At 35.2% G+C, this 14292-nt stretch overlaps 1 protein-coding gene across 1 annotated transcript; it reads left to right on the forward strand.

Annotated features, from left to right (window-relative positions):
- The first annotated feature begins 2144 nt into the window (after positions 1 to 2144).
- On the forward strand, positions 2145 to 12233 carry LOC132555018 (DNA polymerase beta-like). The gene is made up of 13 exons (XM_060219350.1): positions 2145 to 2251; positions 3184 to 3308; positions 3746 to 3820; positions 4812 to 4870; positions 5244 to 5293; positions 6072 to 6123; positions 6584 to 6638; positions 8150 to 8222; positions 8495 to 8565; positions 9315 to 9401; positions 9789 to 9853; positions 10445 to 10584; positions 11793 to 12233. Exons 1-13 carry the CDS (start codon positions 2188 to 2190, stop codon positions 11885 to 11887), a joined length of 1011 nt encoding a protein of 336 aa, XP_060075333.1. The 5' UTR covers positions 2145 to 2187; the 3' UTR covers positions 11888 to 12233.
- The last annotated feature ends 2059 nt before the right edge of the window (positions 12234 to 14292 follow it).

Genomic DNA, 14292 nt, shown 5'->3' on the forward strand with positions numbered 1-14292 from the left:
ATCACATTCCGAGATAAGGGTATCTTACTACTTAACTGTGTGATAAAGATGCATGCATCAAGCTTCCTAACGGGAATTTACCAGATCTTTATATAACGATGTCGATAATACTTCCCTTATCGCAGTAACCTTACAAGGTGTCTCAAGAAAGTTATGGAACCTTTCGCGGTGTCATTGTCGAAATCTTATTTTCTTGCGTGATTTTTTTTGCAATAAATTCTTTTCTTTTCATTTGGTTCACGATCGTTTTAAAATATCGAGTCAGGGTTGGGATGTTGTTTCCACGTCTGTATTTACGTTTTTATTATCATTTTAGCTAATTCTCGCTTCCCACCCCCCACCCCCCACCCTACGTCACCCTTTCCCTCCATTCTCGACCCCCATCGGCTAGCAAGCTTATCTCTATACATTTGTGTACTGACAGAGAGAAAACAAAGGGCAATAACTCAGAAAATCAGAACGCCTCTCGCTTATCCCACTCTAGTCTTAATTTCATTCACCAAATAAATCTCCGAGGTTGATGAAATTCCATAATTACATGTAATAAGGTGTCAGTTAAATGTAATTACGCTACTCATTTCAACTTTAAATGATCAGCGTAACCACAATTAACATAGCCGACACATGCAATGTCAGAGACATAATTGGTAAAAAGTATACATTTGTACACCAATCGTAAATGACTGATGGTTATCCCGTCACATGCTCGATAACCCCTATACCTTCACATTCTACGTATACTATCAAATCTGGACTTTAAAAAAAGGTCATTCTATTTCACCTTTAGACACACTGATAATGTCTTATTTTTAAAAATTCACGATATCCATCGTATATATCTACCCGAAATGGAAATCAAGGACATGACACACTCTACTTCACTAGCCGTTACGATGATCTTTTCCAACAACAAAACCATCAGGGAAAGATTGTAACCAACTTGATACGGTGTCATTCCGATTTCCTAATTGTAAATGTTCAATTCCTAGAATATGGTGTTTATAATTAGCAGTTGATTCAATCTTCAAGGCCCAACTGTTTCCAATATCACTTAAGTGAACAAATTTAATGGTTTATACTTTAAGAGAAAAAAGGATTATATGTTAAAACGGCTTGCCATAGGTTCTGTTGTTATTAATCTTACTCTCATTTGGGAACGTGACGCTACCCTAAATGGATCAATTCTCAAATACTTGACGCAGAATTTATATTTTGCAATACATGTACAAGTGAATATAACTACACAAGAAACGAGGTATTCATAAATTAATTTGACATGACGCAGAATTCATATTTTCTAATACAAGTGAATATAACTATTCTTTGCTTATCATATCTATTTGAAATTGAAAAAAAAAAGATAATAAGTGCACTTTGGGAAATGGTGCCATGCAACATAACAAATATTTCATCATGTTTTTAAATAATGATAAGTGTTTATAAAATTGAAATTTTTGATAGATAAATGTCTGAGATTAATGAAAAAGTTATAAAGTGAAGAAATATGTTAAAGACTGTGTCATTTATTTCTGTAAATAAAAACTGAATATAAGAAGTGTTCATCTTGGATACCTGTATCTGTTGAAACGCATTGCTGAACCTTGCATGCCTTTCTGTGTTATTTTATAGACGCGCGCTGCTGACAAGTAACCAAAGCATGAAATGAAAGCAGAAGAAATATGTTCGTGAAATGTCAAGAAAAAAGCAAAATTAAAACACTTCTTGATTTCTTTTTCTTTCTTTTTTTTGTTTTTTGTTTTTTTTTTTTTTGTTTTTTAGAATTTTTTTCAAAAAGTGTTCCAATTTGGGTTGCGTCACTTGTATATGTAACATTATTTTTTTGGATTGTCCAAGTGTAGGAGGCGAGAATATTATTCAACAGATTCATTTATTTAATAAATTGGTTATTATTATTTCTATTATTTTCTTTTATTAGTTGTCTTATTTTCCTTCTCAGAGGTCTCCGTATTAATCTTTCTTTTGTTCAAATTTTGCCCTCGTTTTATCAAATTGGCGTATTACTGCAACAGGACATGAATCCGTGTTCCGTTGTCTTCTTTGGTTTGATTGAACCGGAAGTAGTTCACTCATAATAAACAAATGCTAGCGTCTGCACATCGTGGCTGGGCTTGTACATTTGTGTTCTCTAAGGTTTGCCTTCCGCTGAGGGTAAATCCGGTTGTCGCTATGAGTAAGAGGAAAGCTCCAACTTCAGACAATGTCAACTCGGAATTCTGCGACTTTTTGATGGGTACTTTAACGTTGAAAATATCAAGATTCGGATATCATCAATTATCCAAGCCGAAAGAGATTATCTCCCCTCCTTCAAAAGCTTACTGACAACAGTTCGACTAACCCTCCCCATATACCAACTTCTTTCGCAGCGGACTCGCTCCTTTTTCACTGTAACACAAACAATCACGAAGAAAGCTTTTGTATTTGGTAATAAGGTGCTAGTAGGCGAGTCGGAGTATAATTATATACGACATCTATGTCTATGGAAAACGATTGTAATTCTATAAAACGATAACGGTTTTAGTTTACTAATGGGTTTGAAATAAAGGTAAGGTACAGTGATTGTGCCTCTCCCAGGTGTAAATTTTCATGCTATTGATATTGTCACAAAGTTACACTTTAATTGTAGTTGAATTTAATTATGCAGACGTGTTTTTTACTCTCAACTCCTATATTTTACACAATGTTCTTTGTTGTATTGTAAGCTTCAGTCTTGTTCATATTTGTATATATTATTTGTGAACGTAAATTCCTATTGCTGAATACAGCTGGTAAAGTACACATATAAGTCTCCTGTTCCTTTTCTCCAATTGATTTAGGGTTTATTTATCAAATGCCATGAGCTCACATCATGAGCCCAAAACAAATAAATGTTGACAAAGCTAGCAATGATTGTCACAACATATTCTCCTTGGCTACCTTGAGACCCATGCAAGTCATGCAAAATATGGTTATGGCCTATTGTTTACAAATTTGAAGTCTTTCAGTCGTGTCAATCAATGAATTTGTCATGCTTGAAATGTAGCTTTTGATTTAGAATTGTGATAATGGGATTTAATTCTACTGTATTTTCAAATTTGCATGGATATATTGTGATTATATGCCGTCTCACTGTCAACGTGTATCAGGCAATGAACATATACATATAATTTCCATTTACTTTTACAGAATTGGCAAACTATGAAAAGAATGTCAATCGTGCGATGCACAAATACAATGCCTACAGGAAAGCAGCAGGTGTTCTAGCTAAGCATCCAGTCCGCATCAACACTGGAGAAGAGGCAAAAAAGCTGGTAAGCATCAAGCTAATCAGTATGTATGTATGCAGCATGAAAACACTAATCAGAGCAGTCAACATTTCTTTCATTCTTCAATAAATTCAAGGACCAAGGTTGTGTCAGACACCTATCACTAAATAAATGAGTTACAACTACAAGAACTAGATAAGTTGCAATACTGTTATCCTAACATTTGCAGTTTTAGATTTCTGTATTTTCTCAGCAACAATCTATGCCGTTCAGATTTTTTATATTCAGCAACATCAACATTTAGCAATAATTGCAGTTTAAAAAACCACCACAAATCATTTCTTTTGCCAGGATGATGAGTAATTTCACTCAAAGGTCTCTTTCTGAAAATGTAGCAAATTATAGCAAAGCAATACCTGAGTATCTCAATGAAGAAAACATATATGAATGCTTCCATAATTTGTTTTCAAACTTTTTTTCAGGATGGAATTGGAGATAAAATTTCAAAAAAGATTGATGAATTTGTACGAACAGGAAAGCTTGTCAAGTTAGAAAAGGTATTTTACACCAGGTTTACACATCACTGCTGATCAGAGCTTTTGAATATCTAGTGATCAGGTCTAGAGCTAGCACTCGGCCATTGATCAGGGCATTTAATCAACAAATGGTAAGAGCCTTTGATCAGCCAGTGGTCAGACATTTGATCAGCCAGTGGTCAGACCTTTTGTCAGCCAGTGGTCAGACCTTTGATCAGCCAGTGGTCGGACCTTTGATCAGTCAATGGTCAGACCTTTGATCAGCAAGTGGTCAGATCTTTGATCAGCCAGTGGTCAGACCTTTGAATATTGAATAGCGAGTGATCAGAGCTGTTGATCAGATAGTGATCATAGCTATTGAATAGCCAGAAATAAGAACTATTGATCAGCCAATATATAGCGACCTTTAGATGATATTCTTTCTGTCACAAAATGATTTAACAGCTGTACACACTTATATCAGATGTTAGGGCTCAGCTTTTTTGAAATAATTGATTCAGCAAAGGGAATGCTTTGGCAAGACATTTTTATTGCATTAATACATGGAAATACATGAAAGTAATCTACTCGTCTGACAGACTAGTTGCTAATGAAAATTGATATCCATCTATCAAATCCACTTGTCATGATGAGCGGACAAGTACTTTTACCAGTTTCGTTGAGAACTTGTGAGAAATAGACATTGATATGTGCTTATTGATTTAAGTATGAAATGTTTCAAATCTATACAACCAGTGAAGAGAATGGGTGGGTTTTTTTATGTACATTTTTTCTGAAGTTTCTTAAAAAACACTGCCCCCTAGAGAAGCATAATTGATGCACAGAAAGTATGTTATACAACATATCTTCATACTATTAACTTACAAAAAATTCTCTAATTGATGTACTTAATGTCAGTACAATATATCTCTGAGTGATTACGACTGAAAATATTGATTTCTTTTACAAAAGTACGATAGAACTCTAAATTCTATCCCCAATGAAAACCTGATTGATATTTATAATTTTGCAGATCCGAGCCGATGACACCAGTGTGGCCATCAATGCCTTAACTAAAGTGACTGGTATAGGGTAAACACTGCCTATTTGTAACCTATCTCTGGCATTATAGAGACCATGATGATGTATGACTATGTCTCGCTACATAAATTGTATAAAATGAACATTGATTATATTATACATATATAACTTGATCTACATTTAAAGAGTCTCAACATCACATGTACAAATGTTTGTAGGACATTGAAGTATTTTGAACTAGCTTTCACTTCACATAGGTTTCTCATGAGACAAACTTTAATTATTTCTAATTATTCATATATATACCTCTCCAATCATATGTGATGTTGGTTTATTGTTTTATAACAGCAGTAAATGTGAGTCATCCAATTTCATTTGTTGTGACCACAGAAGTATGTATATATCAATGTTCTTACCTTCACAGGCCTGCTGCAGCCCAGAAACTAGTACAGGAGGGCATTATGACCGTGGAAGGTAGGAATGACTTTTCAGAATTAATATTGTACATCTGCTAAAGTAACATTAATGATCACCGGCAACAATATTTTGCAGGTCTCAATATATTGACTTAGATATCACCTGGGTAGTACTCTGAATCAATTTATGTAGTTGTAGCCAAGTGCATTAGGCTACAAATAAGCATGATTACCTCCTCACACATTTTCCTGTGATGTTCGATAATCTTTGGAAACCAAAATAGAAAAATTCTGCTATTGCACCTGTTAGCCGCTACTAACTGGCGTTATCACAATGGAAGTCTCTTATGATATGACATTTTTATAACCAATGTTATTTCAATAGTGATGGCACCCTTTGTTGCTTAGGGGTATTATAAAACTAGTGAAAACTCGGCTTCTTAAATACAAAAGGATATTGAAAGTTTGTGAAACCAAACAGGTCTTAGATAAACAAACTAGTAACAAATCAATTGGATGGTCCCTTCATTATATGCCCAACGTATTAATTGGAAGATGATTTAAGTACCTGCTGACATCCCTTTCATGTCATACCTGGGTGAACACCTGGACACAGGTATGTGTTCAAGGACAGGTCCAGACATAGACCATGTTGCAAAGCAGGACAAGAGAGTGGAAGGTGTATCATTACTACAAAACTAAATGTTAATATTTCATATATCAGAATATGAGATAACAAGAGTTATTCATTCTCAAATTCAAACAGAATAGTTACATATATATTCTTCACAGTGTTTATATAATGAATCATTGTATTGTTTGGGGTTATATTTCAGATCTACGGAAGCATACCGACAAACTCAATCATCACCAGCAGATTGGTCTCAAGTGAGTGTGATATTCCAGTCCTCAGCTAGTGTGGTCATTAAACAGTTGAACAGATATTACATGTACTTAGTTGTTTTGCTAGAATCGAAAGGGTTTGGATGGGGGTGGGCACATTATATCAAATTAAATAGAGGAGAATAATAGGTTTAGGAAATAACACTTGTTGATATTTCTCCTGAAATAAGGTGTACATGGGATTATTATGCTTTACTGTAAGTATACCAAATGTAATTCTGCACTTTCTGTACATGTTGTACTCAACAAAGGAGATATAAATTATGGTCAAAATAGGCAGAGATGTTGGAAAGTGTATAAGTTTATTAAAAAGCTTTGCTGCCTGTTGGTTTAAGTCTTATTTGTAAGATAAAATCTGTGTACTAATTAGGCAGATTTCTGTATGTATTTGTGACGACCACGCTACAGATTTTGTGTTCAGTCATTTTCTTTTTTTCTTTTTCAGATATTATGAAGATTTTGAAAAAAGAATTCCCAGACATGAAGTCATTCAATTAAGGGTAAAAGTTTTTTTATTGTTGACTTTTGGTGTTGTAAACGAATTTAGGAGTCCTCTCATATATATCTATCTTGAACTTCTCAACACTCTCTTGTATACTCTGATGAGAAAGCCCTTCATGTATATTCTGGTGGAATAGTCACACATCCTGTATTTCACAACACCCTCCTGTATGTCTCTGGTATGAGAGTCCCACATCCTGTATTTCGCAACACTCTCCTGTATTTCTCTGGTATGAAAGTCCCACATCCTGTATTTCACAACACCCTCCTGTATGTCTCTGGTATGAGAGTCCCACATCCTGTATTTCACAACACCCTCCTGTATGTCTCTGGTATGAGAGTCCCACATCCTGTATTTCACAACACCCTCCTGTATGTCTCTGGTATGAGAGTCCCACATCCTGTATTTCACAACACCCTCCTGTATGTCTCTGGTATGAGTGTCCCACATCCTGTATTTCACAACACCCTCCTGTATGTCTCTGGTATGAGAGTCCCACATCCTGTATTTCACAACACCCTCCTGTATGTCTCTGGTATGAGAGTCCCACAGTGCCCTTTAGTATACATATTGAGAAAGTCTCTCATTCACTGATCATTATCTTTCTTATGAGAGCCCTACATTCTGTTTATCACAATACCCTTCTGTATATCTGGTATATGCCTCACATCCTGTATCTCTCTGGTACCATCCAGTGTATCTGGTGAGGGAGCCCTATATCCTGTATTTCACGGAAACCTCCTATATATCTGGTATAAGCCTCACATCCTGTATCTCTCTGGTACCCTCCAGTGTATCTGGCGAGAAAGTCCCATATTCTGTATTTTACAACACTTTCCTGTATGTCTATGGTATGGGAGTCCCACATCATGTACTTCACTTCACTCTCCTGTATGTCTCTGGCATGAAAGTCCCACATCGGTATTCACAGCATCCTCCTGTGTTTCTGCTGAGAGAGCCCCTATTCTGTACTTTACAACTTCCCTCTTGTATTTAACAAAGTAAAGCTGATTTTATTAGGCCCATGAACACCTCCATGTACTCCCAAATACTATCCCATTATTCTGTATATCTTCTGTTAAATTTAGTTTTGATGTATTGTCATGCATACCTAAGATGTATGAGAAATAAAGAATGGTTCAATGATTGTAACAGAAATATGAAACTCATAAGAGTACTATACTAGAAGGAGATTTTCCTGAGTTTATTGTATGGTAGGCATGATCCAGGACTATCATTTCTCAAAAGGGCATGAGAGTTAAAGACATAACTCAACATTCAGATCAAACAGTTGCTGTATATCGGCAAACTTTTGTATTGGTATAATTGTTGTTTTATCTTGTTTCTTCTTTTAATTACAAATTAAGCATCTCTTAAAAATTGTAAACAAAATAATCCAATTTGACATAGATATACATGTGTAAATGAAATAATGATAAAAAATACTTTTCATCACTCAGACATTCTAATATAAACCTAAGTACTTATAGTAAAGTTTCTCACCCCTAGGATGTTGCTGTTAAGGAGATAAAACAACTGGACAGTGAATACACATGTGATGTATGTGGCAGTTTCCGTCGAGGTATTGTATCCTTACTTTTCTCCGAGTAACTTCATCTTTCCTTTGTGATGATAATTGTATTATATCATTTAACAATAATCTTTATACATTTTATGTAGGGTTAACATGTTTGGAAAAAAAAGTAATAAATTGAATATTGGAAGTGGTTCAAGAGTCATTGAAAGAGATTGGAACAATCTCTATTATAAAAGCTTTTGATGTTATTGATAAATGTATTTTAGTATTGTGTCGGATTGTATTTAAACCTGGGGGTTACTTCCCTTTGTGTGCAGGTGCAGCATCCAGTGGTGATATAGATATTTTGATGACTCATCCTTCATTCACTTCAGAATCTGGGAAAAAGGTACGTAGTTAATGCAACCAAGCAGTCCAGGATATCTGGGAAAAAGGTACGTAGTTAATGCAACCAAGCAGTCCAGGATATCTGGGAAAAAGGTACGTAGTTAATGCAACCAAGCAGTCCAGGATATCTGGGAAAAAGGTACGTAGTTAATGCAACCAAGCAGTCCAGGATATCTGGGAAAAAGGTACGTAGTTAATGCAACCAAGCAGTCCAGGATATCTGGGAAAAAGGTACGAAGTTAATGCAACCAAGCAGTCCAGGATATCTGGGAAAAAGGTACGTAGTTAATGCAACCAAGCAGTCCAGGATATCTGGGAAAAAGGTACGTAGTTAATGCAACCAAGCAGTCCAGGATATCTGGGAAAAAGGTACGTAGTTAATGCAACCAAGCAGTCCAGGATATCTGGGAAAAAGGTACGTAGTTAATGCAACCAAGCAGTCCAGGATATCTGGGAAAAAGGTACGTAGTTAATGCAACCAAGCAGTCCAGGATATCTGGGAAAAAGGTACGTAGTTAATGCAACCAAGCAGTCCAGGATATCTGCATATTTTCTTTTAAAAAAAAAGTCCATGTCATCTTTAAAAAGTCAATTAAATACGAGTTATAGCTGTGGAAAAAGTGTTATATACTCTGTGTATTTTTCACATAGTACAGTGATAATTGAAGGTCACTCTGGCCTTGATTTTTGATAAAATATTCTCATTTGAAACATATGTATCATTTATGTGTCTTATCTACCCATTAACAGCCCAAGTTGTTAGCCCAGGTAGTGGAAAAGCTGGAAGCTTGTGGACTTGTGACAGACAGACTTTCATTGGGAGATGTTAAGTTCATGGTATTAATATTTACAAGTTTTTATTTTCTTATTTCATTTTCCATGCAACTGAATATTGCACTATCAAACAGTTTTCTAATAGAATAAATTAGTTATCTTTAATTTAATAATCTTTGTAATCATAAGATAAATGATGTTTGTTTTGTTTTTGGGTCTAACAGTTTGTACTGTGTAGATCGACAATTGAACATGGAACTTGATTTCAGCTGGATTATAAAAAGCCATAAGTTATTAAATTATTGACTACTTTTTAAACTTTTTACAGTAATCAGATGGAAATTAACAAAAAAAGGTTGTATTTAGTATATAGACATTATCATATTCAATGTTTAGATGCACATGACCTAAAATCATCAAGTCATTACCACCAATGCTTGTATTTATTAGGGTGTGTGCCAGCTTGGGGACACCGACAGCCAGAAAGACCGAGCCTTCCAACGGATTGATATCAGGTCAGTATATCATATGGCACCTTGTCTTCAGATTGATATCTTGTCTGTTACATGACTTCCACCATTTTGTTCCTTTCAATAGACTTTTAAGTTGATTGATACATTTAAACCACTTTATACAGTAGCAATTCTGGCAAAGCATACTTCTTTCTTTGGATCATAGATCTCAATAAGTGTATAAAGAGTAAGATTGATGACTATTTCTGGAGAGATCTTGGATAGTTTGTATAGTATATGTGTGGCAGGACAAAACTGACCACTTACCAAACTTTACAATACTGACATGACCTTAACAGAACAATAGGATGCTATAATATATATGTAAAGATAATATATATAACAGGATAATTAGGAATACAAGAATGTTTAGAAAACATTAATATTGATCCTGTCACATGTACACTTTGTCAGTACTAGTGGTATTCAGGTTCTAGATGTGGTACAAGGGAGGCAATTAAGATTTTAATTTCACAAGATCCAAAATTGTGATCTTTGGAAGCACCTAGCTCTTAATTTCAAAACTTGATCACAGTTCAATTGTTCTCTGATAATTTACAAACGTCAGTTAATATGTAAATTTTCTGTTGACAGGTTAATACCAAATGATCAGTACTACTGTGCATTGATCTACTTCACTGGCAGTGACCAGTTCAACAAAAATATGAGAGCACATGCATTAGAGCAGGGCTTCACTCTCAACGAATACTGTTTGAGGCCACTTGGTAGTACAGGTAAGATAAGTATTGTTCAGGTGTACACATTCTGTACTGTCTGAGGCCTCTTGGTAGTACAGGTAAGATAAGTATTGTTCAGGTGTACATATTCTGTACTGTCTGAGGCCTCTTGGTAGTACAGCTAAGATAAGTATTGTTCAGGGGTACATATTCTGTACTGTCTGAGGCCTCTTGGTAGTACAGGTAAGATACGTATTGTTCAGGAGTACATATTCTGTACTGTCTGAGGCCACTTGGTAGTACAGGTAAGATAAGTATTGTTCAGGAGTACATATTCTGTACTGTCTGAGGCCTCTTGGTAGTACAGGTAAGATAAGTATTGTTCAGGAGTACATATTCTGTACTGTTTGAGGCCACTTGGTAGTACAGGTAAGATAAGTATTGTTCAGGAGTACATATTCTGTACTGTCTGAGGCCTCTTGGTAGTACAGGTAAGATACGTATTGTTCAGGTGTACATATTCTGTACTGTCTGAGGCCTCTTGGTAGTACAGGTAAGATAAGTATTGTTCAGGAGTACATATTCTGTACTGTCTGAGGCCTCTTGGTAGTACAGGTAAGATAAGTATTGTTCAGGGGTACATATTCTGTACTGTTTGAGGCCACTTGGTAGTACAGGTAAGATAAGTATTGTTCAGGAGTACATATTCTGTGCTGTCTGAGGCCTCTTGGTAGTACAGCTAAGATAAGTATTGTTCAGGGGTACACATTCTGTACTGTCTGACGTCTCTTGGTAGTACAGCTAAGATAAGTATTGTTCAGGGGTACACATTCTGTACTGTCTGACGTCTCTTGGTAGTACAGGTAAGATAAGTATTGTTCAGGTGTACATATTCTGTACTGTCTGAGGCCTCTTGGTAGTACAGGTAAGATAAGTATTGTTCAGGGGTACATATTCTGTACTGTCTGAGGCCTCTTGGTAGTACAGCTAAGGTAAGTATTGTTCAGGGGTACATATTCTGTACTGTCTTATTGTTCAGGGGTACAGATTCTGTATTGTAGGTATTTTACCTCATGGAGGATATCAGTACATGGATTAAAACCTTTGTTATTATATTTTTTTCAAATTCCTGCTTGTTTGTGTTTTTGGTTGTGCACTGTATACAACAGAAAAGAAACAGAATCTTGTTGACTTGTGTAAGACTTATGAAAATGTAGCAGTGATTTTGATGTGATGTACTAATTGTAAATGTGATGATTTGACAGGTACTCCAGGAGAACCTCTTCCTGTATCTTCTGAAGAAGATATCTTTGATTACCTTGGAATGGAGTTTAAAAACCCAGAAGAGAGAAATCTGTAGACTGAAGGGGAGATTTATCAGCTGAGGATATTTAATTTTTTGGACAGTACATGTAGTTAGTCATTACCAGTAGTTCATCTCAAGGATATCAATGTATTGTTTGTGTTTTGTTGTTGTGTTATAATGTAAAATGTAAATATTCATTGATAAATTTTTATCATGCTATTTCTTACTCAACATCATACTTTTTTTACAATTTTGTAAGGGGGTAAATGAGATTGAAACTATGGTTTATTGAAGGTGTATTTAGATGTATGTCAGCGATTTGATATAAAGTATAACATTGTTTACATCATTTCAATCATCTTAATTCAACTTTGTCCAATAAATGTATGAATATTTTCTATTTTATAGCATTCTATTTTCATTTAGTTTAACATGAAGTTTATCTATCAATGCTTACTTTTTAAAGCAGTCAATGCAAGTTAAAAAGAATTCATTTTGAGATTTAAAGAAAAAAGTTTTGGTTTCCTAAATTCTTCAGAGATGTCCCAAATGCTAATGATATCTTCTGGTCATTGTATCAAAGGAAGTGGTTGACATTTTAGTCCAAGCCTTGCTTAGAAACGAGTATGGGCATCTCGGGGTACAAAAGGCTTGCAACCTGTCAAACCTGTTATTATTTCAAAATTAACCCCCTGAAGTGAATCTCATCTGTATATTACATGATTACACATATGTCTGACCCAAAAGAGTGCACTCACTTGAGGACTTTGAAGTTGTGTGAAGATGATTACTACTTCTCAGCTATCCAAATCTAAAAGAAAATATAAAACTGAAAACACACCAAACTCCCTGCAGTCCATCACATATATCCTGTGCTCTAGACAAGGCCATTTTACAATGTCACTGAAGCGCTTGAAAAATGCTGTATATTAAAGAATTATTATTTGTTTATCTCGGTCATGTAAATGCTTGATTAGTAAAACCTGTGCAAAGTGGTGACCTGTTGTAGATGGTCTAAAATTTGACGAGTTAACTCTTTTTCTTAAGGAAATAACTTGAAATAGTAAAGCTTATTACTCATGAATATGTCTGTTGTCTGGAAAACAAGATAGGGTTTGCTGTAGTTATTGCTTTGTTGATATACTGTGTGTTTTTTCCTCAAAACCGCACCACTCAAAGTATGTATAAAGTATATATATATATATGAATTTCTGTCATATGGCTAATAGCGTATCTGTTATAGATACATGTTCAACATCCATTTCAAGGTTATTTAGTCACTGAAGAAAAAAATGGAAACAAGTAAATAATCTCATGCAAGGTACCTATTCGTCGCATTGTGCCGTCATTGAAACAATGATAACTGGTTTGACAGGACACATTTCCAAGCAAGGCTTGGACTAAAATGTCTGCCACTTCCTTAGATACAATGATTGGAAAATATCGTTAGCATAGAGGGGGAGGTCTTGAAAGCCTTCCCAAAAAAATTGTTTTTCTCTTAACATGGAATTTTTTTAACTGGGATTGTCAACTTTGAGAGATGTTTAGGAGATGTAAGACAGATAATGTTTGATGGTGATGATTGCCTCAATAACCAACTCTGTTCACTGCATGTTATATGTATTTACACAAATACATTTTACAAGTTAAACCAGATTCCATCCTTTTACATGTAAAACCAGATTCCATCCTTTTACATGTAAAACCAGATTCCGTCCTTTTACATGTAAAACCAGATTCCGTCCTTTTACATGTAAAACCAGATTCCATCCTTTACGTTTCACACTGATCAGTGACCATTCTAAGACAGTTGCTCACAGGTATAATAATGTGCATGATTTTCAACTTCTGATATACCACAATGTTATTACAAGTATGGAAAATGAAAAGTCAGCAGATAGTATTTTTTGTATATCCATTTGTTTCCATTGTAACAGAAAAGTAGCAAAAATGAAATCTTGCCCTGGTCAATAGCAAAGGCACTAGTCTATTTTTTGTAATGTTTTGTTGAGCTCATTTGAAAAGAAAATCATAGATCTTGAAATATGGACATTTTTGCAAAAAAAAACCAAACTACTACTAGTAACCTCAGAATTCATCCAGTTACAGGTGGCTTGAACTACATTTCAAAAATATTTTTACATTATGATGCATTGTGTATCATGGGGTCGCGATAGTTGGTAAAGAGTTGGCCTATGTGACCTCAGGTGTAGATTCCAGGTACATGGTTAGATGTTCCATACCCTTAGCTGTTATATTTCTCACATAGTTGAGAAACAGATGCCATGTTACAGCATCCTGTATGTTGTTCAGTTAAGTAGCCATCAACTTCTACCAGGGGACCCCACCTCCAAAGGACCCTGGGTGTTGACCAGTGTTAAACCAAGCAAACAAACATCATATACTAGATTGTTCAAATATTAGCTTGCACTTTATCTTTACTACTATAATAGCTGTAG

This window comes from Ylistrum balloti, unplaced genomic scaffold (genome assembly GCF_031769215.1).
Source record: "Ylistrum balloti isolate Yb309-2 unplaced genomic scaffold, AGI_CSIRO_Ybal_v1 Utg370450, whole genome shotgun sequence".
In the NCBI taxonomy this organism is placed as follows: Eukaryota; Metazoa; Mollusca; class Bivalvia; order Pectinida; family Pectinidae; genus Ylistrum; species Ylistrum balloti.

What these genes read in the sequence shown, in the direction of transcription:
- LOC132555018 (XM_060219350.1), top strand. Translation starts at nt 2,188, where the DNA reads ATGAGTAAGAGGAAAGCTCCAACTTCAGACAATGTCAACTCGGAATTC. An exon ending in ACTAAAGTGACTGGTATAGG is followed by an intron (nt 4,871 to 5,243) that starts GTAAACACTGCC and finishes TTACCTTCACAG; the next exon opens with GCCTGCTGCAGCCCAGAAAC. An exon ending in ATGAAGTCATTCAATTAAGG is followed by an intron (nt 6,639 to 8,149) that starts GTAAAAGTTTTT and finishes TCTCACCCCTAG; the next exon opens with GATGTTGCTGTTAAGGAGAT.